Below are 26,506 nucleotides of genomic sequence, written 5' to 3'. Positions count from 1 at the left end.
CGGGAACATGATTTTGATATCATCAATCCTTTATGGATTATACTTTCAGGGATTAACATTTTTCAAGTGGATTATTTTATTCAAGTTCTTCCTTTATTACCAGACTATAAGGAACTTGAAACTAGTTGCATCTATCATATGAAATTATGTCTCTTCACAATCAATTTCATATTGATCTTCTTTGTGTGCAACGGTTCATTTACATCTCACTTGTTTTACACCTTTTAGTGTATGGACTACTGGTCCAAATACTTCTCTATTTCACAAGAAGTTTATATCTTTGTCTATTGCATCTTTCTGATTTGGCCAATCATTTCTTTGTGTACACTTTTCAATAGACTTTCTTTCATGATCCTCTTTCTCATTTATTATATCAACTGCTACTTTGCATGTATAATATCATCGACGTCAATTTTCTTATCGGTTCCATTTTGTTTCATACATGACATAACTTATTGAGATCTCTTCATTTGTCTCAGGTACCTGAATTTTCGTCAGTCATGTTTAATTTCTCTTCTGGAGATCATACAAAACTATATTGCCTCGTTTTGACCATTATCAATATATGCTCCTTTTTCATTTACGAGGATTTATCTTTGGAACCAATCTGTCTACCACGCTGCAGGCGTGACTAGCAGTTTGATATTGTTCTTGTAGAACATTTATTCTTATTGGAGCATTTACAGCTGGTATATGTGACTTGATCACTATATTTATATGGGTCGTGTCTGGCAACTGCTTTAGTAAGTTTTGAAATGAATTATCTTTTGGACTTCTATTTCACATTGTGTTTAGCCCGAGGATCAATGATAATTCATTTCAACTTATTTTCTTTTCCAGCTGTTTATTTTCTCCCCCCTATGTTGGAAGTACTAACTCACTTTTAGAATTCATGTATAGCCTTACTTATAGTTTTCGGGGATGGCTCTGGATTCTTAAGTGTCAATAGAGATTTATATCCAACATATATTTCCAACCTCATTTGAAAACACATCTTCATTTGAAGCTCTGTGGCGGAGCAACATCCAACATTCTTAGATGAAAATGATTGGTTTCTGATTCTATACCAATGATGGGGAGAACTAGTGAATATTTATTGGCTTGATGCGATCCAATGTTGCTCAAAATGTTTAGCACTTATCTCAGTGAATGTGCTATAGTCGTTAAAGACTTTAAGAAGTGAATTCACCAATATTATAAAAATGCATAGTGGGTGATCAGTCCACTAACATCTTCGTTATTTATGCCAATATCTTATTTTGGCTGGTGAAAACCATATTACCCTTTTATCTTATGGGTAAGCAACATATGTCAAATCATTCGGAAGAATCTTCTGGTTCTTATATGACTATGCATATGACCTTTAAGTATATATTCGCATTATTAATGAACCAAAATGGTCTAACTGATTCATGCCAAATGTAAACTTCTAGTTTACTATACATTTATCTTCATTATACTAATCTTTGTGTAGTACAATATATAAGAGGCTGTAGATATTTTCTCTAAAATACTTATACTGCTTTGAGAATTATTTCTGATTAAAATGTATATATCATTTCGTTTGCTTATTGTCTCAACATAAGTGTCTCAAAATCTTACGGATTTACTTTGAGAAAAATTCATTAATCTTAGTTTTAGTGTAAACATAATCTTCTGGATGTTTGACTTATCATAAAAAGTGAGATTCTTTAACTCTTCCCCTCGAGAGTATAATACTACAGGTTTATCAATCTCGAATGTATCTCATTTTCTTAATCAACAACATATCCTACATGGGTTATGTATTTTTCGTAGATCCTTTTAACTTTTGATACTTATAAAAATACAATACCTTAAGAACTTTAAATTGCATTCTTAAGAACTTTAAATTAAATTTTTATGTGCAGTAATACTATGTATACTTCTGGAGCATCATATATATCCTCTTTTTAAGCATTCTATAAGTTTTACTACCTTGTATTGTACACACAATAAATTTTCTTTCATCTTCAGATGAATTCATAATTTCTTTTTTTTATTACCATGTTTATTTTCTCAACTTTAAGTGAGAGTATGAGTTCTATAAAGAAACTCTTTGGACCTTGACCTCATTTATGCTCACGTCTAAAACCACAATTTATGAGTTTTTAAATGTCATATTCTCTTCAGGAGAATGAATCATAATCAACTAGACGTGATTTATCAATAGATATTTTTCAATATATATGCATCATAAAACAATTTCTTGAAGAAATTTTACTTTTAAACTTAACATCCAACATAGTTGGCTTTATTTACCGACTTCAGGTCTTGTAATCTTTAAATGCAAAATACAAAATGAGCTTTAGGTAATCACTTCAGGTGATAATACCTTTTTTATATATATTATCTTCCAAAACTTATGGATCTTTTAGAGTCAAGCTTTAAACTTAAAATCCTCAATATAAATGGTAATAAAATCAAAATATTTCAAATATATATAAATATGTATTAACAAAGGTGTCTTATTATATCAGAAAATAAATAAAACTTTCATAGTAATTATTATATAGACTATATTATTACTCTCATGCTTTTTAACAAAGTTTAACCTATCAATCAATTTAATGAACAAATTTATATCACTGCCAACTTCATGCAAATTGATTTATCTAATCAAGTTTGTTAAACTTGTATATAAAGCATAAAAATACTTATCTTATAAACAGAAGTATATCGGCGATGAAAGTTTCAGCTGTTCACGTTTCTGAATTGGCTGATAACTTGTACATATCTTTCCGAGAGAATACACAATCCTGAAAACTTTAAATTTTTGCTCATATAAACATGGCCATTACATTAGTAAATATCAACATATAATCCAAATTCTTTTATGATATTAGACCAAAGACTAATCGACAACAAAACTAACCGATTACAAATAATTTCTTTTATGATGTTAGACCATGAATCATAAAGTATGTTTCCTTAATACCATTAAATCATGAAGCATATTAAAGTATAATAAGCAAAATTTAATTCATAAAATAACTATTATTCTTACATATAGACAAGCGTTGATATATATATATATATATATCATCGTCTAAAATGACTATATATATATATATATATATATTTTTTTTTTAGAATTTCGCAATTTTAAAATGAATCATTTATTATGAACTTCATAATTTAAAAACCGTTTACATTAATCATACAAGAAATTACAAGGAGAAGCGATGTAAATAAAATTAAACCGATATTCATCTTAAATTCACTCGGAGTAAATTCTCCAACGAATAAACCATAAATAGAAACACAAATAAAAATGGCACATAAAAACAAAAGTGCGCGAATCATCTTTCTTGAAATGAAAAATCGGAGGAGAGCGATTTGAAATTTTGAGAGAAGATGAAATGTTTTGGATGATGAAATGGAGTGAAAATGAGTTGTATTTATAGATGAAAATTACTGTTCATGACCGTTGGAGAAAGGGGAAATTTTTGAAAAATTTTCTTTGTGACCGTTGGGGTTAAATCGAGTGCACCAAAAATTAGTCTGAAAATATCGTATTAAACGGTCAATCAAATCTATAAAATTTCATAAAAGTGAAAAATTATGACAATGAAATATTTATGTTATATGACAACAAATCATGCGACGGCTCAGCCGATCAATGCAGAATAATAAATAAATTATACGGCGGCTCGGCCGACCAATTAATAATAAACAGAATATAAGGCGGCTCAGCCGACCAATAAATAATAAACAGGATATAAGGCGGCTCGGCCGACCAATAAATAATAAACAGGATATAAGGCGGCTCGGCCGACCAATAAATAAATTAAATTACTAGTAAATAATATAGGCGGTATTCCGGCCATTATAACATGATATAAATAATAGTAGAGGCGGTATACCGACCATTATAACAGGGTATAAATGATACAAATAAATTTTACCGAATCGCAGAGTGATCGTGCTGATAACGTGTTATGAAATAACTTATAATTTATAGTATCGAGAAATTTAAATAAGAGTAGAATTTGATACCCGTAGGAAGCAAATAACACTAGTATAAGGGAGAGAGTTTATTATAAGGAAGAAGAAGAAGATGTAATGGTTCTTTGATTATAAACTCTTGTTCTTTTTTATGGTGTCCAAAAGAGTGAGATGAGTGATGGTATTTATAGTGAACAACAATACATAAAATAACAAAGATGGTGCTTAATTTGGTAAATGAGTGGGTGATCATAATGCTTGATGAGTAGATGATCATAGTGCTTGAGTTGGTAAAGGAGTGGATGATCATAGTGCTTGAGTTTGGTAAAGAAGTGGGATCATTTCAATGCTTAATTTATAACAAAAACATATTTCTCATCCATGATAGATTTTTTAAGGAATGATAAAGGAATATAATGTTCTTTTTCATTCCCAAGGTCACCATTGAAATTCTTTATGTTTAAACCGAAACGTTTATAAGACAAGGTTAAGGTTGGGTTTTATTGTACCGGCCCAAAATCAGTTACACTATGTTTTCATTTTCATTATTAACTTAACCGTTCATGCACCTGTCTTTAAAAAAATGGACCATACTCGAGAGAACTGTAAGATGATCCGGCCTTAAGAATTTGGAACCCCCAAAGCAAACGTTCATTTCGTGGCCTATGACCATGGATGTAACTGATAACCATTATAGAAACACTAGGAACCGACAGAAAAATAATGAATAGTAATTAAAATTTTAGGAATAATTCCTCGTCAAATTTAATAAGAAAGAGATTTGTTGTATAATTACAAACAAAAGAACGAAGAAGAACGAAAATGAAAACATATTTCTCATCAATGATAGACTCTTTAAGGAATGATAAGGAATATAATGTTCTTTTTTATTCCCAAGGTCACCATTGAAATTCTACATGTTTAAACCGAAACGTTTATAAGACAAGGTTAAGGTTGGGTTTTATTGTACCAGCCCAAAATCAGTTACACTATGGTTGTTTTTCTAGACGTGGCTTTAAAGTTACATAAATTTGTGCTGAGACTAGGAAAGCACACTTTAATATCATCTTTAGCAAATTTTATGAGTTAATTAACTTTTTACGAAAAATTAAATTAATATTGACGCTATATCTATGAATGGATGGAACAACGTGCTTACACTACACATTTGCTGTTGAATGGTTGGAAAGTCTTTTTCCTTTTCCCAACTTTTCAGTCTTTTAGCTTTTGAAGCTATCATTTCTGAAACCGCCACATTCTTATCTCCTTCTAATTAATTGTCCATTAATCAACGTATCATCGTTCATGTACATACGAAGCATATCGATCCAGCGTACAAATAAATGAATAAGTACGTAAGAATAATGTTAATATCCATGATAATTCATATATATTAATTTCAACGAAGGTTCCATGTTCCAACTGGACAACTCCCCCCAACAAAAGATTCCTTCATGACTTAATCATTTCATTTATTTGTTAAATTAAGCTCAACAACTCTTTACGGAAACAATCATGTTTCGAGTTGATTATCAATGAAATATATATAAAAAATGTTTTCAAGAACGTAGCCATCTCTAACCAACTCTTGAACAATATTTTAACAACTTGAATTCAAAGCAAGAAACTGCTCGTCCATTATCTTCCTCTGTTGATTTTCTTCACATTCTCAAGTTTACTCCCAAAAAAACCACAAAATGGATTGCTCAGTATGCACCACAATGCCATCTATTCTACGACCACCGAGGAACACGATATGCGGATCATGCTACGAAGGGGCTCGAACCACTATTGCGCTGCTCAAGAAGCTTGAGGGCGCGAACGAAGATCAAGATCATGACAAATCAACCGATAAGTCCACCGTCAACAATGGCTCCTCTCTTTCTTCTTCTCCTTTGTTTTCTCGCGAGGTACGTACGCTTCATATAGTTATTCTAACGTATGTTTTTAAAAAGCTATCAAAGTTTATATACATCAAAATACATCAATTTGTCCGTTTCATATGTTATGTTCCAGCCGCAACCATTACAAAAGGTGATCACATGGATAAAAAACATGAAAGAAACAGAAGAGGAACAGAAGAAGAGAATAGTCTTCTTGAGCAGCTTTGTTTCGGGATTCAAAGAACAACTTCATACTGATATTCTTCTAAAACCTGGCGATGATGGACCTCATATTCCTGCACATAGAGCTTTGTTGGTAAATTCAATGTTCTCTAGCTATGTTTCTTATATATGTATGGCATGCACTAGTTTTATTTTTGTTTGGGATTTCGTGGTTCTTTTCTGCATTTATAGGGTATATTAATGTGTTCTCCATTCGCATCAAACCATAGTTTATATTGCTTTGATAAAACTTATTTGCGTTTTATATGGTTGTTTTCTTTAAAATAAATGAAATAGATTTATTATTTATTAAAGAAGAAAAAGGGATATAAATATGTAAACACAAATAATGCAACTGTATAAGTTTGTTTTTCAATCATGACTTACATCTATATCAAAAAATTGTGTGCTATATAGGCTTCAAAATCCGAGATCTTCAAGAATATTTTAGATTCAGACGATTGCAAAACCGCTCCAGAATACGCCATAACTCTGCAAGAACTAAACTCAGAGGAACTTCAAGCTCTCTTGGAGTTTCTATACACCGGCACATTGGCTTCAGATAAGTTGGAGAAGCATGTGTATGCCTTGTTTGTTGCAGCCGATAAGTACATGATTCATTACTTGCAAGAGTTCTGCGAGCAATATATGCTTAGTTCCTTGGAAATATCTAGCGTTCTTGATGTCCTTGACGTCTCGGATCTTGCTTCGAGCAAGACGTTAAAGGAAGCTGCTCTAGGTTTTGTGGTGCGAAACATGGACGACATTGTTTTCTCAGATAACTACGAAGCTTTTTCACAGAAAAACCAGCATTTATGCGTTCAAATTACTAGGGCGTTCTTGATGGAAATGAGAAGCAAGAGACGTGATTAAATTAGTGAGAGATGAAAAAGTGTAATAAGCTTTTGTATGTTTTGTTGTTTATAGCTGTTCTTAATCCTCCAAGCTAGCTCCATAGCAAATTAAATGACTTCACTACTCGCCCTTGTACACACATTCACGTTCATATTACAACTTTTTTTCCTCTTTTGATTGATGGCAAAAGAAGCAATATTAAAATAAGCATCGAGATAATTAAGTAATCAATATGTGCTTTTCTGTATAAACTGAATTCATGTTTACTCATACTTAATTTGTTTATCCCAGTCATATATCGTTCATGTACCGTTAGATTTATGTAGTCCTTTTTTTTTTGAAACACAATATTACTCCATTCGAATCGCTAATTCGTCCGTTGCGGTACTAAACTTAAATAATTCTTTTTACAAAAAAAAGATTGTTAATAATGAGTAAATGGATATATTAGTGATTCGAATGGACGACAAAAAAAGGAAGTTCATTATTTACAATTATTTTTGAAGAAAAGACAGAAAATGTCCTTCTGAATTCTGAATGTTTATTTTGATGAAATTACTAACTTGATCCCGAAGAAATTTACTTTAGACATTTGATTAAGTAGATAAGAGACATATAATTGACTTTTCCTTGATCATATGTCTAACTAAAGAACCTTTTTAGGTCAAACAAATTTATAAATATATATATAGAGAGAGAGAATCATGAATACTTGATCCATGTTTACCCTTTTGGATCCTGGCTATCACTCCAGGTACTGACTGCTACTGCAACTGCCTGTTTCACTGCTTCACCATCCATGCTTTCACAATCATCATTCTGGGATTAATTCAAATTACATAGAAATTATTATCCATATATCATTAGTGATAAAATATAATGAATATATAATGTACTAGCTAGTATTTAATGATGACGAGGGATTAGTGTGTATACATTTGATATTCCAATGGCATGCAAGCTAAATGAGTCCGTACATGAAACCCTAGCTTCAACAACCTCAAGACCAAGATCTTCAAAGACTTCAAGAACACAAACCAACATGCCTGGCTCATTCTTACTTGACATTACCTTTATCATGAATCCCTTCTCTAGGGTTTCCACTGTAACCTATCATCAGTACAAAACTCCAAAATCAACGGACGCTTCTTAACGTTATAAATGCGTCAAAGACTCAAAGGGTACGTATATGTTTATATACCATAGGATCGGTAGGATCACAGAAATATTCCTCAGACGTGGTCTCATTGTTGATTTTGTCTACTTTGTGCTTAAGCTTTTTGATATATTTTGATGCATCCTCTATGATCGATGTTTCGCCCTCCTGAAAAATGTGCGGTAAGTATATATGGTTGGTTGAGTTTAGATTCTCCAGGTACATTAGTCCATGAAAATTTTCATTTCAATTATCATATTGGGATCTTTTATGTATCTTGTTATAATATATATATTCATTATGGTTGGGAAGGAATCAAGTAACTATAAATTGAAGAGACTCAAAGAAAAAAATATTAAATAAAACACATCACTAACCGGATTAGTTTTTTTTTTGGGCAACTATAAACTAAAGAGACTCAAAGAAAAAATATTAAATAACATATCACTAACCGAATTAGTTAAAATAGATATTTAATCCGTGTACCAACAAACAAAAAAAGCTTATGTTATACACTGAAAAGGAGTAGAGTTTGATCGCTGATGAAAGAAACAGAGATAGAGATCGGTGCATATATAAATAGTACGACTGAATTGGTTTATGAATAAAGAAGAGATCGAATCATATCACAATATAAACAAAGTTAAGAAGAGAGTGGTGGAATCTAATTACAGCATGTGAGTTAGTGATTGAGCGAAGCAATTGAAACTTCTCACGCAGAGAGGAATCTCTCTTGTATTCCTTCGAAACCATATTCTTCAATGCTTGCTTCTTCCCCTCTTCGGCTTCTTTTCTATATATAGAGAGAGTAAGATATGTAGAGGAATTAGAGATCTGATTTTCTTAAGTGTTTATAGAATCCTCTCGCCTCTCACATGTCTGCTTTATAGTCTGATGATCTCTTCATCGCTACAAAATGTGATACATACGGACAAAAATCCTTTTAGTATCTCGTGAATTACTTGATTGCATCTATGTCTAGTTGCACGATTTTCCATATTATATTATTATTTTATATATACAGAACTTTGTCCTTGATCAATATATATACAGTACTTACGTTAGAAAACTTAGAACGCATGAGGGTAATTTTTGGTGTTATGAACTTGTACATGCGCATCTAGAAACAATCACTGATAAACTTTGAACTAACTTGAAGCGATCATAAAGTAGAGATAGGATTACACTCAGTCAACATGACCTTCTTTACAAGAAGAGAAAACCATCCCCTAAACTATATTTGCGAAGTGATTTATACACATGTTGTCAATACAATCACTCTCGCTGAAAAAAGATGACATGACACTTAAAATATATGACATGGTTTTAGAAAATAGTGACATGACATCATATTAATTGTGAGATGTAAAATTTTTTATAAAAATTTAATTTTTTTTACAGGAATTTTAAATATGGTAATAAAAATAACTCATATATCATCATTAATGTCAATTTTCCATATCAATATTTATTTATGGTAAACTATTAAATATATTAATAATTCATATATCACTATTAAAATAATAATATATATGTATATATGTATCTCACATTAATAAAAATAAACTAAATAAAGTAACACTAATCCAAAAAAAAATTGATAGTTAGATATTTAAACATTATTTAAATTTATCCGTTCATCTTCATCATTTAAATTAACAAAAAAAAATTTCAGTTTAACTAAAACAAACAAAGTCTCAAATTTATTATAATTTATATTTATATGTATATATATTAAAATTAGATGGAAAGATATATATATATATATATATATATTTAAAATAAATAATCATTAAACATAATATAATTAAAACTATTTTTATAAAATCTAATTTTATCTTTATTAAAAATTAAATCAAATCAAATTTAAATAATTATACCAAATAAAAATAATAATATTACAAAAATACGTTTATGATTTTTTATAACTATTGAAGTTAAAATATAAATTAATAATGTTGAAATATAAATCAAATTTTTTTTTTGAAATAAAAAGTGTTATGTTAAAAATTACTATTTCTCCGCATAGCGCAGGAAAACTCATAGTATCCCATACATAAAATTTAAATGGCCCATAAATATTAATATTGTTGAATTAGAAAGCATATCCAATGCTAGTGTGTGTATATATATATATATATATTAAGAACTATTATTGTTATTGAAGGAAAAATATGTTAACTATATATGCAATTTAAGGAATTTTTTTTTTACATTTTATATGCCTTCAAATAGTAACTAACTAAGAAATATATTTATAAGTATGCAATTATATTTTGTTTTATCTATTATATTGTATTTTATTTTCGTTGTTTCTAACATAAAATAAAATAAGTTCTCAATGTTTTTTTTGTAGCTAGTGGAAACCATTACCTATGTCATTCCGCTGTGGCATATATACACTTGAATTTCATAAATACACAAAGATACAGCCATCACGTTTAAGACATAACTTCCAATCATGAACCGCAAAACTTCCCGGTAAAAGATTATCTAGTTGGGATAGGGATCTCTTCTTCTTCATTTCTCAAGGCTGGTAAGGAATCAAGAAAAGTGGTTCAATTGTATATGTGCTACAAGGGTCCAATTCTAGTGAGCACTAATTATGCTTATAATCTACATTCATCGTCCATGTCTCGTTTTAATTGATCTTGACCACCTCTCTTTAAAGTCATATACATTTGTGCGTGAGTGACTCTTGAGTAGGTTTCCAGAAATGTGGAGAAGGCAAAATAGAAACGAAGGAGGGAACCATAATGGGGGAAGGAATAAAGCTTTAAATATATATATATATATATATACACAATACTGAAATGTATGATAGCATCGGAAGGAGTGAAAGGTGAGGATAAAAGCAAACAGAAGAATGTTATTAGTTGCGATTTTGGAATGCCTCCAAACACTCCTCACGGGCATCTTTATGAGTTCCCTCATCACTCTTCACTATCCACCATCTAATTAGTGGTTATATATAATAATTATACACGTATTATTACGTATATGAACCTTACATATGTGCATCAGTGCATGCATCGATAAAACATACATCCAATTCTTAACGAGCACCCAATTTTTGATGAATGATGTAGTAGTCGTAGAAGAGATGATCAACAGTAGTCTTGAAAATTTTTAGGTCTTAGGGATCTGTAGCTTTGATACGATAAAATATAATGTAAAGTGTGTATTTATTCATCAACCCAATGGTGGTATACGAAGAGTATCGCATATGCTAACTAAGAATAAGAATACATATAGATTAGTCTAAATCCCTAAAGTATAGGAATACATAATTATTATTATCCCATTAAAATACTACCAAGACCATATAGTTACGATGCAATCATTTTTTTTCCCACACTGATTAAATTCAAGCACAATTAGTAAAAAGATACCGAATATTACAATTTAGATAGGAAAAAACTTCTTTACGTTAGGAACGCATCAAATATTTATCATATAATTACACAAAGTTTTCTTGATTACTTCACATACCATTTTATAAACATTCAAAACTGTACATGAGGCATATTCGTATGCATGTAAGCGCATATCATAAGAAATGTGATCTCGAATATATGAAATTTTCTATTTATTCATCCACAAGGACATATAAAAATATCCATCAATTCACTTGTCACATGTGTACCGATTAATCATATCATCACAAAATAACAAACACTACACAATGGACAAGCCCTTTCTTATCATATAGCCTCATCTATATCCTACTATTTCTCATATTCTTCTAGTTTTACAGTCTGTTTTCTACTCTTTAATTATTTTTAATTAGATATAGATAGTTAGGATTTTAATTGCTCGTATTTACCAAAAAAATGGCACTCACGTGACTTTCACTTCGGGAAGTACATTCGTATTCACATGCATAATTTGACAATACATATTTTTTTTAAATGAACATATTAATCTTTAAAGCTGAGGAAATAAATGGCTTTCGTTGCCCATGGCGTACGTATAGTAGAGAGAAAGGGACGTGAACGAAAGAGTTTGGACATCAGAAGTTCATATGCAAAAGAGAGAGACCCTGTCTCTTCCGATACATTCTACGAGAATATAAGAACGAAATTAAATCATCCCGTGAAAATAGTTGAATGATAACACATTAAAAAGAAAATGCGCTGCACTACCAGTCAAATCGTTTACTAAATAATTTCCACATATATATATATGTGTGTGTAGTAAGAAACACAAATATGACACGTGAGGTTGATAGAAATGTGGACTTTGGTTACTGTAGAGACTAGAGAGACACAAAGAGAGGAGTGGCCGAGAAGACAAAATTGATCACGGTATAATGTCACAAATCCTTTTTTGGTTGAAGTATGTCAACTGGTTTTTAAAGTTACGTTGAATAAAACTCGGTTCTTGAAAGTTGAAACTATAGAATCACAAGCAAAGATAATAAGAAGTCTTTCTCTTATTCAATCAATCACAAGCTCTCAAAGCACAAATCACAAATCAATAATATGTTATGCAACACAATATGCATCTCCATATATATATAATTAGATAACTCCTAGTTTCAATAGTATTATCATAAATCATATTTCCTAATCCTAAAGATAATCACAACTCATAAAAGAAAAATAAAACTTGTAACTCAAGTTTATCCAACATTCTCTCCCTTAAGCTTGAACCTATCTTCACTCACATCTCTAACTCCAATCAAATCCCTCATCCCCTTGAAACGAACTCTACCAAGTGATTTAGTAAGTATATCCGCATTTTGTTCACTCCCCGGAATATGTTCCACTTCAATTTGTTCATTCTAAACACACTCTCGGATGAAATGAAACCTCCTATGAATATGCTTACTTCTTTCATGAAACACCGGATTTTTTGTTAGAGCAATCGCCGATCTGTTGTCAACCTTGATGATCACTCGTGTACTTGCTTTCCCAATCGCCTCACCCAAAAGTTCCTGCAGCCATATAGCTTTTTTCGCAGCCTCTGTGGCAGCCATAAACTCTGCTTCACAAGAAGATAGAGCTACTATATCTTGCTTTGTTGAACTCCAAGTTATGGGACTCTCTCCCAAGTAAAATATATGGCATGTAGTGCTCTTGCCATCATCGTTGTCTGGGAGCTGTCACTGAAGCCTAACAACTTGGTGCCTCCTCCACGCGGGTAAAAGAGACCAAGGGAACAAGTGCCTCTTAGGTACTGAAGTACCTGTTTTAAGGCCGAGCCATGTGACGCACAAGGAGCTTGCATGTACCTGCTAAGTACTCTAACGGAGAACGACAAATCAGGACGAGTGTGCAACAAGTAACGCAGGCAGCCAATGCTACGCCGATACTCCTTCTCGTCGATCTTTTCCTCGTTAGGCTCCTTAGAAAATTTTGCATTCATCTCCATTGGTACATGAGTTAGATTGCACAAGCTCATTCTGGTTTCTTCAAGTATCTTGCGAGCATATCTGTCTTGTTTAAGTGTGATGCCTTCATCGCTTTGCAAGACCTCTATGCCTAAGTAGTAGGTTAACTTCCCAAGGTCACTCATCTCAAACTTAGTCGCCATCTCTCGTTTGAAATCAGATACGATCTTGAGGGATGATCCAGTAACTAATAAGTCATCCACATAAACCACTACAATCAGAATCTCACGGCCTTCTTCCTTACGGTAGAGTGAAGGCTCCTTTGAGCATCGATGAAAGCCTAAACCACGAAGTATTTGATTGAGTTTTATATTCCAGGCTCTTGGTGCTTGTCGTAAGCCATAGAGAGCTTTCTTAAGCTTGCTCCTTTGGCTGACTAACATACACTTCCTCCTTTAATTATCCATGAAGAAACGCGGTTTTAACGTCAAGGTGGTGTATTTCCCATCCATATGTTCCAGCTAGTGCGATGATCAACCTAATAGTCTCGATCCGGGCCACCGGAGCAAACACTTCGTCATAATCCACGCCGTGACGTTGAACATACCGTTTGGCTACTAATCGAGCCTTGTATTTGCTAATGGTTCCATCAGCATTGCATTTGATCTTGAAGACCCACTTCAAACCAATAGGTTTTACTCCTGCAGGAAGTTCAACAAGATCCCAAGTATTATTTTTCTCAATAGAGAAAATCTCATCTTTGCACGCTTCAATCCAAACTTTCAGCTTCGTAGCTTCATTGAAATCCCATGGCTCGTCGTTTATGATCATTAACAAATGCTCGCTTTCTATTTTGGGGATCATGATGTAGTCATCTAGATAGGACGGCTTATTCGATGCTCTTGTTGATCGCCTTGGTTGAGTATGGTCCTCATCTTCATTGTCATCACCAACGAACTCAACTTCATCGTTGTTATCTACATCTTCAAGACTCGCGACATCATCAGATACAGAGGAGCTACCATTCTCTTGATCACTACCGTTTAATTGCCTCAAGTTTACCTCAAACTCCCCTGCATCAAACCCGTTAGCATCATTCTTATTGATCCAGCTCCCGTTAGCTTGATCACTCCAGTTCCATTCTCGTTCTTCCTCGAACAGTACATCGCGCGACACTACAATCATTTTGCTCAATGGGTCGAGCAGCCGGTACGCTTTTGATCCCGGTTCTGTTCCTAAGTGAACTAGAGATCTGGATCGGTCATCGAGTTTTCTCCTTCCTGCCGTCTCAGTTCGTGCATGACACACGCACCCGAATACTCTAAGATGAGAGAGGTTTGGTTTTCTCCCCTTCAAAGCTTCATAAGGAGTTCCATCCTTCAACGATCTTTTTGCAACTCGATTAATTAGGTAGGTCGCGTGTCGTATTGCTTCTCCCCAAAGAAAATTTGGCATGCTCATATGTTTTAGAATGCTTCTGGTCATCTCTAAGAGCGTTCGATTGCGACGTTCTACTACTCCGTTTTGCTGAGGAGAATATGGTGCAGTCAAGTGTCGATTCACTCCATGTTTCTCGCAATAGCTTTGAAATTCTTGTGAAGTAAACTCACCTCCTCTATCAGTTCTCAATGTCTTGAGCTTCATACGTGTTTCTTGTTCCACACGGTCCTTAAAGCGTTTAAACTTTTCAAAGGCTTCTCCCTTTTCCTTCAAGAGTGTAGTCCACATATAACGTGAGTGATCGTCGATAAGGACGAAAACATATCTGTTGTGTGCTGGAGTTGACGGTGAAATAGGGCCACAGAGATCGGCATGTACTACCTCAAGGAGCTCATCTGCTCGATAGTGTGTTGCTTGTGGGAAGGTTTTCCTGGATTTCTTTCCTCGTAAGCATGAGACACAAGCTTCGGTGTCTCGATTTAGGTTAGGTATTCCTTCGACAAACTCTTTATTGACCATCATTCTCATTGTTTCTTTGTTAACATGACCTAAACGGGCATGCCATAACACACCTTCTCCAGATGCTTTGACTTGTAGACATTGCACGAGATCAGCTTGTAATGTCACTTTGTACATATGGTTCTTGGTTCTTGTGATTTTGATCATCGTGTTTCCTTAACGATCAAGTAAGGTCAGCGTGTTCTTCTTCATGGAAACTTCACATCCTGCCTCAGTAGCTTCTCCCACGCTAATAATATTACTATGTAGTCCCGGTATATAGTAAACATCTCTAAGTACTTTCTTCTCACCACTCTTGAGAATGAACCGTATTGAGCCCTTTCCTATTATCGAGATCCTTGAGCCATCTCCGAATCATACCAATCCAGTAATTATATAATCGAGCTCAAAGAAGAATGCTCGATTACCACTTATGTGGTTACTCGCACCATTGTCAAGATACCACACCTCCATTGTATCTGATTCTGCCTCAAACATCTTAGGTTTCACCTTATCTTCGTTTAGATAAACGATCTCATGCATCATGAGGGCATCTGCTTCTTGCGTATCCTCATCCTTCTTCTCTACGGTCTCTTGTAGCTTTAGAGATTTGTCAGGACAATCAGTGGCATAATGCCCTTGTTTATCACACTTGAAACATGTATTATGGGAAGCATCTCCGCCTCGTCCTTGCTTGTATGCTTCTCGTTGTTGTTGAAACGTCCCGCGGCCGCGGCCTCTACCTCTCCAATTGGATCGTCCTCCACGACCTCGACCACGGTTATTATAACCATAGCCCTCCATACTCGAATCTGTATTAGTATACATCAATTTATCAGAATCTTCTCGCGTCTCTTCATCATCTTCTTCGTCGGCGATTCTTTCTTCGTATGCTTTTAGTCTTTCCACGATATCCTCAAAACTTGTTGTATTGAGATCAAGAACCTGCTCGAGTGATGCAATGATATGAATATATTTCTTTCTCGGCAAGCTCTTTAAGAATTTCTTAACAAGTTTTGGCTCCTCTATCATCTCTCCTAACAAAGCAGATTTAGAGGAAATTTCAGATATTTTGCCAACAAAAACGTCAATCTTATCTCCTTCTTTCATCTTGAGTCTATCGAACTCTGCCATCAAGGTCTGTAACCTAGCTTCTTTCACACGTTCAGCCCCAACATGACGCGCCTTAATTGCATCCCATACTCCTTTAGATGTGTCGATCTCACCAACCTGTAAGATCAAGGCCTCTGGTATAAACTGGAACAGAAACGCGATGGCCATGTTGTTCTTCTTCTCGTCCTTGGTTCCGGGATCTATTACTTCCCATACTTCACTAACTTTTAGCGCTATCTTCATTCTCATGGACCAAACAATGTAGTTAGAGGAAGTTAGCATCGGGAACTTGATAGCGGAGGGGCCGGTGTCTTTATGTAACACGATCACATCTTTAACGTCACCCATTGTTTGTATTCTTCAAGAAACTTTGTGTGGCTCTGATACCAATATAGAATCACAAGCAAAGATAATAAGAAGTCCTTCTCTTATTCAATCAATCACAAGCTCTCAAAGCACAAATCACAAATCAATAATATGTTATGCAACACAATATGCATCTCCATATATATATAATTAGATAACTCCTAGTTTCAATAGTATTATCATAAATCATATTTCCTAATCCTAAAGATAATCACAACTCATAAAAAGACAAAGTAAACTTGTAACCCAAGCTTATCCAACAGAAACCACATATTTTTATATAATTGAATAAACACTGTTATTATTCAAAATTATAACTAGAGTATAGGTTGCAACGAGTGTTTAGAAAGAATATGGTTCTCGTTTGCTAGTTTTATTTCATATATACATTTGTATTCAAGTTGTTATAATCATTTCACACAACAAAAAGGTGGCTTAGAAATAACGTAATAATTTAACTACTATGGGTGAGGGATTAATAATAAACTAAGTTTCCTTTTTTCTTATTTTATTAGTATATATAGTATAAATATATAAATAATTATATATGTCATTTCTTCATCTTTTCTCCCTGTATTATCCGTAATAAAAACAAAATATTAAAATGTAAGAGGGTCTCGTGTTTGTGACAGCTATATTTCTTTTGTCTGCTCTCTATATGTATTGTATATCTTTTCCGAATCAAATATTATTCCATATGACACCTAAATGCATATATTATTGGTTTAGAGATTTTAAAACAAACTGAAAAATCCAACATTCTTGCATAGGCACTAGACTTACACCACGTCCACGTGAGAAGAGATCATTAGACGACTTCCATTGTTCTAAGGAATAAGGTTCCTGTTATTAATATCAATACTATTAAACTAAGAACATGTACAGTTGATAATAGTTGAATCCAACTTAAAATTTTAACGATACTGTAATGTAACTGCATATATATTGTGGATGTAACCACCACTTATATTGCCTAATTATCGGCTGATACTTTTTGTAACTGCACCCATATATTTTATTTAATCAAACAAAAACAAAATTTTGATAAAGATGCGGGATAACTAATAACGTACCCATAACTATACTTTTATTACGGTTAATACCCCCGTAATACTACATTGATACTATAAAGCTACCCGCATTTTCTAAATGTGTTAAACCCAATATGACATTTATTCTCTTTTTGCCGTTTTACGTGCTCAATAGTAACATCAACCATAATATTATTGGTTTTTTTTGTAACAATAGGTCAATATGCTTACACCAAAAAAGTAGGTCAATATGGACATGTTCATATTTGATTACAAAGAGAATATGAAATCATACTCACTCACGTGAAAGTTAATATTACGGCGTCTCCAACCATAATATTATTGGTTTTTTATAACTACGAAACATCAATATACGTAGTCCATATTTGATTACAAAGAAATACACAAGTGGAATTATCAAAACCAGAACCAAGACCACAGGCCAAATTATTATATGTAATTATAACATTATTATAATTATATATGAAATAATATAATGAAAACCATATAATTTTAACTATAGCACATGTATAGTTATCCAACATCATAAGTTCAATCAAATTGTCAAACCTCTTACTAATAATAATTAAAAGAATTAACACATATATGATTACAAAAAAATGCAAATACCGATATAAAAAAATATAAATATGAAAATTAAATTTCTAAAAATAAAGTAAAACAAAAAGGAAACTGTCATTCATGTAGGTATAACCAGTTAATTATAATGGATGTTTTGTAACTTTCCTTTTAGCTCCAATATTATCGGGACTCCTCTCATATGCATAGCGTCGTGTTACAGAAATGTATTTGACCGTGCGAAGAAAATGACTAATAAGTTAGAGCAATTTTCATTGACCCATGGTAAAAATAATGACCCATCGTCAAGCGTCTGAGAAGGCCACCGTCAAGTTTCATTGACCCATGGTATTTATTATCCCAAAGAATATTACAATCAATTTTTCTACTTACTGTATGTTATTTAGCTCTTTGGTTCATGTTTTTGGTTTTATAATTAACCTATCAAATATTTGATATAACCATTATTTTTACTGTTTTTATTTTTACAAGAAAAGACCAAAATTTTAAAATGAGATCAATATATTGTTGGATAATTCCAATTAACTTAAGGAGCAAGTTAACTCATTAAAGTGAAATTTGATGGGTTAAGGAAAAAGGAAAACATATCGAGCTTATGAATGTTTACATATTATTATTAGGAAAAGATGTATCTTCGCCTTTAGGAAAAGATGTAGTTTCGCCTTTAGGAAAAGATGTAGCTTCTTCCTATATAAAGAGTTCTTATGAAGAGATGTTCCATCAAGAGAAACACATTGAAAGGTTTAGTTTTGAGAGAGTTTTTAAATCTAATAAGAAGAGAAGTTCTTATAATCTTTGTGTTTGTGCAACTTTAATTGGTATCAGAGCTCCAGGTTTCGAAGGTCGTTTATAAGAGGAGTTGTAATTTCGATCAAAACATGGGAGACGATTCTCAAGCACGTGATAAAGGTCTTGAGATGAAGAAGGACATACGATGTCCGATGCTAACATCGACCAACTACACCGTATGGTCGATGCGAATGAAAGTGATGCTTCGTTTATACGAAGTTTGGGATACGATTGATCCAGGGAGTAACGATGCAAAGAAGAACAATATGGCGATTGCTCTAATCTTTCAATCAGTCCCGGAGGCGTTAATACTTCAGATTGGAGAACATGATACATCGAAGAAGATTTGGGAAGCTATCAAATCCCGTAACCTAGGTGCTGATCGCGTGAGAGAAGCAAGGTTACAAACTTTGATGTCTGAGTTCGACAAACTGAAGATGACAGACACAAACACGGTGGATGACTACGCATGAAAACTTTCAGGCTTAGCATCGAGAGCAGCCGCATTAGGAGAGATAATGGAAGCATCAAAGCTGGTAAAGAAGTTTCTGAAGGGACTTCTAAGAACAAAGTTCATTCACATCGTAGCTTCGTTAGAACAAGTGTTGGATCTAAATTCAACGGGATTCGAAGACATTGTTGGGAGATTGAAGGCTTTCGAAGAACGCATCAAAGAAGAAACCCAAGATGAAGATCAATCGAAGCTAATGTTTGGAAAGAATGATATGCAAGGTAGTGGAAGCCGTAGCAACTCGCGAGGAAGAGGCATAGGTAGAGGTTATGGTGGAAGAGGAAGAGGACGAGGAAGGTCTAATGGTTCTGATGGTCATAACAAAGGAGGAGAAGCTTCAGACAAGACCAATAAGGACTACTCTAAGGTTAGATGTTGGCGATGCGACAAGATGGGGCACTTTGTGTCACTTTGTCCTACACGACCAAGAGAAGAAGCTAACCTAACGGAAACACAAGAAGCATATGCATTATATATGCATGAAGTAGTATTCCTCAATGAAGAGAGAGTGTTTCCTAAGAGGTTTGATGAATGCGATGGAAATACGAGTATATGGTACCTTGACAATGGTGCAAGTAACCATATGACAGGCAAGAGAGATTTCTTCTCAAACCTAGATGAGAGCATCAAAGGCAAAGTCAAATTCGGTGATGGATCAAACGTCGAGATTGTTGGGAAAGGTTCGATCACGTTCATCGGAAAAACAGGGGAGAGAAGAGCACTCAAAGATATCTACTACATCCCAAGTCTTAAACACAATATCAAAAGTCTTGGACAAGCAACCGAGATGGGTTGTGAGGTTAATATGAAAGAAGACTTACTGATGCTGAAAGATCCCCGTGGAAGGCTATTAGTACAAGTCGCAAGGCAACCAAACCGATTGTACAAGACGCCAATGGAGGTTGAATATCCGAAGTGTCTTCAAATACAAGAAACTGATGTTACATGGACGTGGCATGCACGGCTAGGACATGTGAACTTTGGAGTCATGAAGAATATGGTAGAAAAAGAGATGGTAGTAGGGATGCCTCCGGTGATACACGAGAAAGATGTATGCAGCGCCTGCTTAGTTGGGAAGCAAACTCGGAAATCTTTCCCGCCTAAAGCAAAGTATCGAGCATCACACGCATTGGAGTTAGTACATGGTGACTTGTGCGGTCCGATATCACCATCAACACCAGCAAACAATAGATATGTATTTGTCTTAATTGATGATTACTCAAGATATATGTGGACGATGCTGCTAAGAGAGAAGAGTGAAGCGTTCGATCGGTTCAAAAAGTTCAAGGAGTACGTGGAGAATCAAACGAAGCTACAACTCAAGAATTTTCACACCGATAGAGGAGGAGAGTTCACATCTTCTGATTTCATTCATTTTTGTGAAGAAAACGGTGTAACTAGACATCTCACCGCATCGTATACACTATCAAGAAACGTGGACGAAGAACCAGGATCATTCAAGCTTCCTCATATTGATGTTACAGAAGAAGGAGATGGTGATGAGCATCAAGATCACCAACACCACGAAGAGCAAAACAATAATGAAGAAGAAGAAGCTGTAGACGCAGGTGAACAAGAGCAAGTAGCAGAGAGCAACGATGCAAACCAAGACCAGCATGTAAATTCAAGATATGGTCGTAACATCAGAAAACCAAAGCGGTTCGATGATTACATCCTACTTGCTGAATTTGAAGGTGGCAGACTCTTGCTCACCATCGATGGTGAACCAGAAAGTTACATCGAAACTGCAGTGATACAAGCGTGGATCGATGCAATGAAGGCAGAGATCGAATCTATCATCAAAAATAAGATCTGGAAGCTCGTCAAGAAGCCGGCAGGTGTGAAACCGATAGGTTTGAAGTGTATCTATAAGATCAAGAGGAATGCAGATGGAACGGTGATCAAATACAAAGCAAGGCTAGTCGCAAAAGGCTACGTGCAACAACAAGGCATAGACTTCGACGAAGTATTTGCACCAGTTGCTCGGATAGAAATCGTACGACTACTCTTGGCATTAGCAGCAACTAATGGATGGGAGATCCATCACTTAGATGTGAAAACTGCATTCCTGAATGGAGACTTAAATGAGGATGTATACGTTACTCAACCAGAAGGCTTTGTGGAGAAAGGAAAGGAGGATCATGTGTACAAACTTAGCAAAGCACTATATGGTTTGCGTCAAGCTCCGAGAGCTTGGAACATCAAACTCGACCCTGTTGTTAAGGAGATGGAGTTCATGAAGTGCACCAAGGAACCTGCGGTATATCAAAAGAGCAAGTTAACTCATTAAAGTGAAGTTTGATGGGTTAAGGAAAAAGGAAAACATATCGATCTTAGGAATGTTTCCATATTATTATTAGGAAAAGATGTAGCTTCGCCTTTAGGAAAAGATGTAGTTTCGCCTTTAGGAAAAGATGTAGCTTCTTCCTATATAAAGAGTTCTTATGGAGAGATGTTCCATCAAGAGAAACACATTGAAAGGTTTAGTTTTGAGAGAGTTTTTAAATCTAATAAGAAGAGAAATTCTTATAATCTTTGTGTTTGTGCAACTTTATATATATGATTTAAGTAAAATGAATTTTTTTCAGTTATTATGGTCACAAATAAAATCATTATATATTTATTTAATAAAAATAAAATATTTAAAGTTAGTTAATATTTATAATATTTTTATGTATCAAATAATGATTTATGTTTTCAAGATTGTAGTTTTTGCATGTTATTAAATCAAATATACAAAATATTTGTTAAATATAAAACAAGTTAAAAAAAATATAGTAATTCATTTTATTAAAAAAAAATTAAAACAAATTTCAACTAAATAGATTAAAAATGGATTGATCCACTTTTGTTTATTTTAGTAAAATTAAAACAACTGCAAGATGGGTTAATAAAATCGATTATTTTATTTCTTAGTTTAATTATATTTATATGAATACATTATTATGTAAAATATCTACTCTATTAAATCAGAATCATGACCAATTGATAAATGATTAGTTCAACAATTACTTCTCCATATGACATACTTAAAAAATAACTAATTTTTTTTATAATTGCATCTAAATATACTACGACTCTAACCACTTTTAATATTTGAATAATATATTTTAATAATATTATCAGTTATATTTATTCCTACAGATCAGTTAATATAAACAGTTGCCAAAAATTATATTGAATTAATATTTAAAAAAATATGATTAAAAACATAAATACATAAATTAAATTTCTCAAAGAAATTTCAAAAAAACATACCCTCAGAATCTAGTACTTACTTAAATTTGGTAATTAATAAATTTCCATTAACTTATCTCATATTCTATGAGCCGTGGTATTAAAAACCCTAGCCGTCCCGCATAGGTGGTTTGCATAGCACTGCGATAGAATTTCTCTTCTATTTTTTTCTTATTATTTGTTTGATATTATTATGTTTTTTTTGTTTTCTCGACAGTTTTTGAAGACATTTTTGTTTCTTTTTTCTTTTCAATTTTTGTAACTTGAGATACATTCGTTTTGCTTTAATCTTCTTTGTAATGGTTGCTGTAAGTTTTTTGATAAGTTAGATTTTTTTTTATTGAAGTGATCTTTTTTGAATTAAGAGATTTTTTTTTTGAATTAACCACGGTGTCTGGAAACGGAAACTAACCGACTAATTTCTGCGTCCGAACAATGTTGACATTTGTAAATTCTCTGGTGACCAACGGACGGATTCACCGTATTAGAGTTTTCCTTCGAGTGCTACTAGCCCAACCCCATTGATCAAAAACTTTTGTTTTGTATGAATGAACGTGACTGAAGTTGTGATGCGGGAAATAACTTCAATGTTGTCATAAAATGTTGACAAGATTATGATATCAATGTATTGGCAAAAACCCACATTAATTTCAGTTTTGGATTTACCACTGATTTTTTTTTTTAAGTTGCATTTGTCATATCATATTTCTAATTATTTAGATGTATTTCTTAAAATTTTGTTTTAAACTTTTTGATGCTATGTATTCTATTAACTTCTTTGTTGTTGTCATTGATGAATTTTATTAAATAAAAAAGTTTCAGACGGGGAAAAAATTTCTTGTCCCGTTTTGATACAATTTAATTGTAATGATCTATTATACATACGTAACGGAGTGATTCAACTTTTCATTTACGGCTTTAATCCACATATATTTCCTGGTATATATATATACACTGCATTGTCCATGTCTCTCTGTCTCTCTCTATCTCTCGTGACATATGGATGTTAGAAGACAACTCATTAGTTATAAACTCCAAGATGTGAATTTGCATGGACCGTAAATTAAACTTTAGAAAGAACCGAAAGGACAAAACTAAACATTGAAAACATATATTAACAAGAGTGCACAAAACAATACCCATTCCCATCTGCCCCACTCTCCTCTCCTAAGTGCCAAAAAATTATCTTAGAGAGTTAGGTCACGGGGGCGGCTTTTCTCTACACAAACCAAACATCACTCGTTGTTTTTTCTTTCAAATAATTTTATTCTCTATCTTTCACATAGCATATATATATATTATATAATTGAAGAAAATATATTATTAGCTTTTCTAGTATTTGGGTATACACAATATAGTGTTTTATACATTTTAGACAGTAAATTTGTCTTTATCAAAGAAAAAAATGAATCCTTCGAAAATATCTCCTATAAAAGAGAAATACTTGGAGGAGTCAGAGTTGAACTTGAGTTAAAACTTAGAAAACAACATTTTTTTAGCAACCTTAGAAAACAGCCATATAAACAACTTTATAAAAATTTAAGACATCAAAATTTTATAGTACAGTATAGTTTATTGAGAAGTTTTATTTATATTTTAGACGGGTAATTACATAATGACCCAGCTTGGAAGGAGTGATCCATTATTGAAGAATATGAAAATTTGCATGTCGGTCAACGAATATAGCATGTTCGAAAAGGGAAAACACAAAGGCCCATTAAAAACTCTATTTCGAATTTGTTACAATTATTACATCTCCCTGATAAATTAGGTTTCTTACAATTTAGGACCAAAGAACCTCAACACACACACAGGTGGGTCGAAGAAGAAGACGAGAGAGAGGAAGATCACACAAGCTCTGATAAGTCATGCGAATCCTTGCTGCTCGCCTCGCTAACGTAAATTTCCCAAGACTCTCTTCATCTTTTCCTCTTTTCAAACATCTCTTTACCTTTCTTTTGTTGTTTTCCATATCAATGGGTTTAACGGGTCGTCGTCACCACCGATTCGTCTGAAATCTGAATTTTAAAATTTGCAGCATTTTCGCAGAGGGAGAAATGGGTATCCTCGATCTCGGGACTTCTCCTCGTTGACCAAGAAAGGTGCCTCCTTTTGATCTCCTCCCTCGTGGGGTTCAGTAGTAGTAACAGTATTAAAAAGACTCGATTTTCAATCACATTTGCTTGTAATTTTACTCCAAAGTGGTTACTTTGTTTGATCAATTAGTAATTTAGTAGTCTACTTTTAGTTACAGTGCTGAAAGTAACCATTGACTTGATAATTGATGAGCTTTGGGTTCATTAGTAGTAGTAACTAGTAATCAAGTCCATTGTCACTTTCACAGTAGTGAAGAGTCTCAGTTTCAGTTGGAATAATCACATTTTGCTTGTAATTTTACTCCAAAGTTGTCACTTCAGTTGGTTCATTTGTAGTCTACTCTTAGTTACAGTGGAGAAAATAAGAGACAGAGTAGAGGAGGGACTTAGAGTTGGGGGTTTGCTGATGTTGTTTGCTTCCGTTTTCTAGAGGACCTTACATTGGAGGAAGAAGCTGAGAGGAAAATAGGATGGATGCTGAAGCTTTTCTTTGCTGGGACGGCAACCTATGTTGGATACCAGTTCTTCCCTTATATGGGTATGTGCGCATCTCTATGATTCAAAAATCAGCTTGTGTGATTTACTGATGAGGTTTTACTTGTTACTCGCTGGGTTTTTTAGGTGATACTTTGATTCAGCAATCAGTCTCGCTTTTACATGTGAAGGATCCCTTGTTTAAGAGGATAGGAGCTTCTAGGCTTTCCCGTTTCGCCATTGATGGTAAAGCCTTGATGGTTTAATATACTTATGTAACTTATCTCGTCTCCCACCAGTGAACTTGTTTCTAGCTGGTTTGGTTTTAATTGTTTTGGTTTGGTTCTATAAAAGATGAAAGGAGGATGAAAGTTGTAGAGTTGGGTGGGGCTCAAGAGCTTCTTCATATGCTGGGCGCTGCTAAAGATGACAAGACAAGGAAAGAAGCTCTTAAGGCTCTTGCTGCTCTCTCTAAATCAGGCAAGTCTTAATTTTCAAAACATTTTTTTGTTATTCTTCTGTTTTTTCATCTCATTGAACTTAAGGATTTCAGGATGCTTAAGGCCAAGTGCATCTGGATTCTAACTCTTCTTTTACTGCAGATGAAGCTGCCAACTTCCTGGGATCTAAAGGAGCACTCTCTATCGTCAAATCGACTCCAGATTCCTCGGAAGATTCAGACATTTCAACATACAAGTCTAACATACTCAAGAAGCTAGATGATAAAGACCTCTCTGTCTCTTCCAGCTGATGATAGTCTTTTCAAAAAAAGTGTAGGACAAGGATCATAAGTGTAGGCTTATCTCTATAATCCTAAGCTTATCTTACCTCCTTTCCAAGTTAGAACTCTTGAGTTTTGTTCCAAAAGAAAGAAACGGTTTGATTATATAGCTTCTATTCTTAATGCTGAATATTGTTTGATTCCAATGCTCTT

The 26,506-nt window shown here is 33.7% G+C and overlaps 4 protein-coding genes across 4 annotated transcripts; 2 read left to right on the top strand and 2 right to left on the bottom strand.

Moving 5' to 3' along the window:
- The first annotated feature begins 5,499 nt into the window (after nt 1-5,499).
- Nucleotides 5,500-7,124, top strand: LOC106367958 (BTB/POZ domain-containing protein At3g56230). Its single transcript, XM_013807826.3, has 3 exons — nt 5,500-5,876; nt 5,983-6,165; nt 6,489-7,124. Exons 1-3 carry the CDS (start codon nt 5,664-5,666, stop codon nt 6,942-6,944), a joined length of 852 nt encoding a protein of 283 aa, XP_013663280.1. The 5' UTR covers nt 5,500-5,663; the 3' UTR covers nt 6,945-7,124.
- A 369-nt stretch (nt 7,125-7,493) lies between these two features.
- LOC106367960 (transcription factor bHLH93) lies at nt 7,494-9,002 on the bottom strand. Its single transcript, XM_022707732.2, has 4 exons — nt 8,755-9,002; nt 8,128-8,250; nt 7,863-8,036; nt 7,494-7,745 (listed from the first exon to the last, which is right to left on the bottom strand). Exons 1-4 carry the CDS (start codon nt 8,833-8,835, stop codon nt 7,650-7,652), a joined length of 474 nt encoding a protein of 157 aa, XP_022563453.1. The 5' UTR covers nt 8,836-9,002; the 3' UTR covers nt 7,494-7,649.
- A 3,704-nt stretch (nt 9,003-12,706) lies between these two features.
- Nucleotides 12,707-13,620, bottom strand: LOC111209041 (uncharacterized mitochondrial protein AtMg00810-like). The gene is made up of 2 exons (XM_022708767.1): nt 13,273-13,620; nt 12,707-12,868 (listed from the first exon to the last, which is right to left on the bottom strand). Exons 1-2 carry the CDS (start codon nt 13,618-13,620, stop codon nt 12,707-12,709), a joined length of 510 nt encoding a protein of 169 aa, XP_022564488.1.
- Nucleotides 13,621-24,468: 10,848 nt separating this feature from the next.
- LOC106367957 lies at nt 24,469-26,499 on the top strand. Its single transcript, XM_013807825.3, has 6 exons — nt 24,469-24,900; nt 25,041-25,104; nt 25,529-25,636; nt 25,720-25,818; nt 25,927-26,052; nt 26,175-26,499. Exons 1-6 carry the CDS (start codon nt 24,871-24,873, stop codon nt 26,321-26,323), a joined length of 576 nt encoding a protein of 191 aa, XP_013663279.1. The 5' UTR covers nt 24,469-24,870; the 3' UTR covers nt 26,324-26,499.
- The last annotated feature ends 7 nt before the right edge of the window (nt 26,500-26,506 follow it).

Source organism: Brassica napus, chromosome C8 (genome assembly GCF_020379485.1).
Source record: "Brassica napus cultivar Da-Ae chromosome C8, Da-Ae, whole genome shotgun sequence".
NCBI lineage: Eukaryota > Viridiplantae > Streptophyta > Magnoliopsida > Brassicales > Brassicaceae > Brassica > Brassica napus.
Note: the sequence above shows the minus strand (reverse complement) of the source record. Positions and strands in the feature narration are given on the sequence as shown.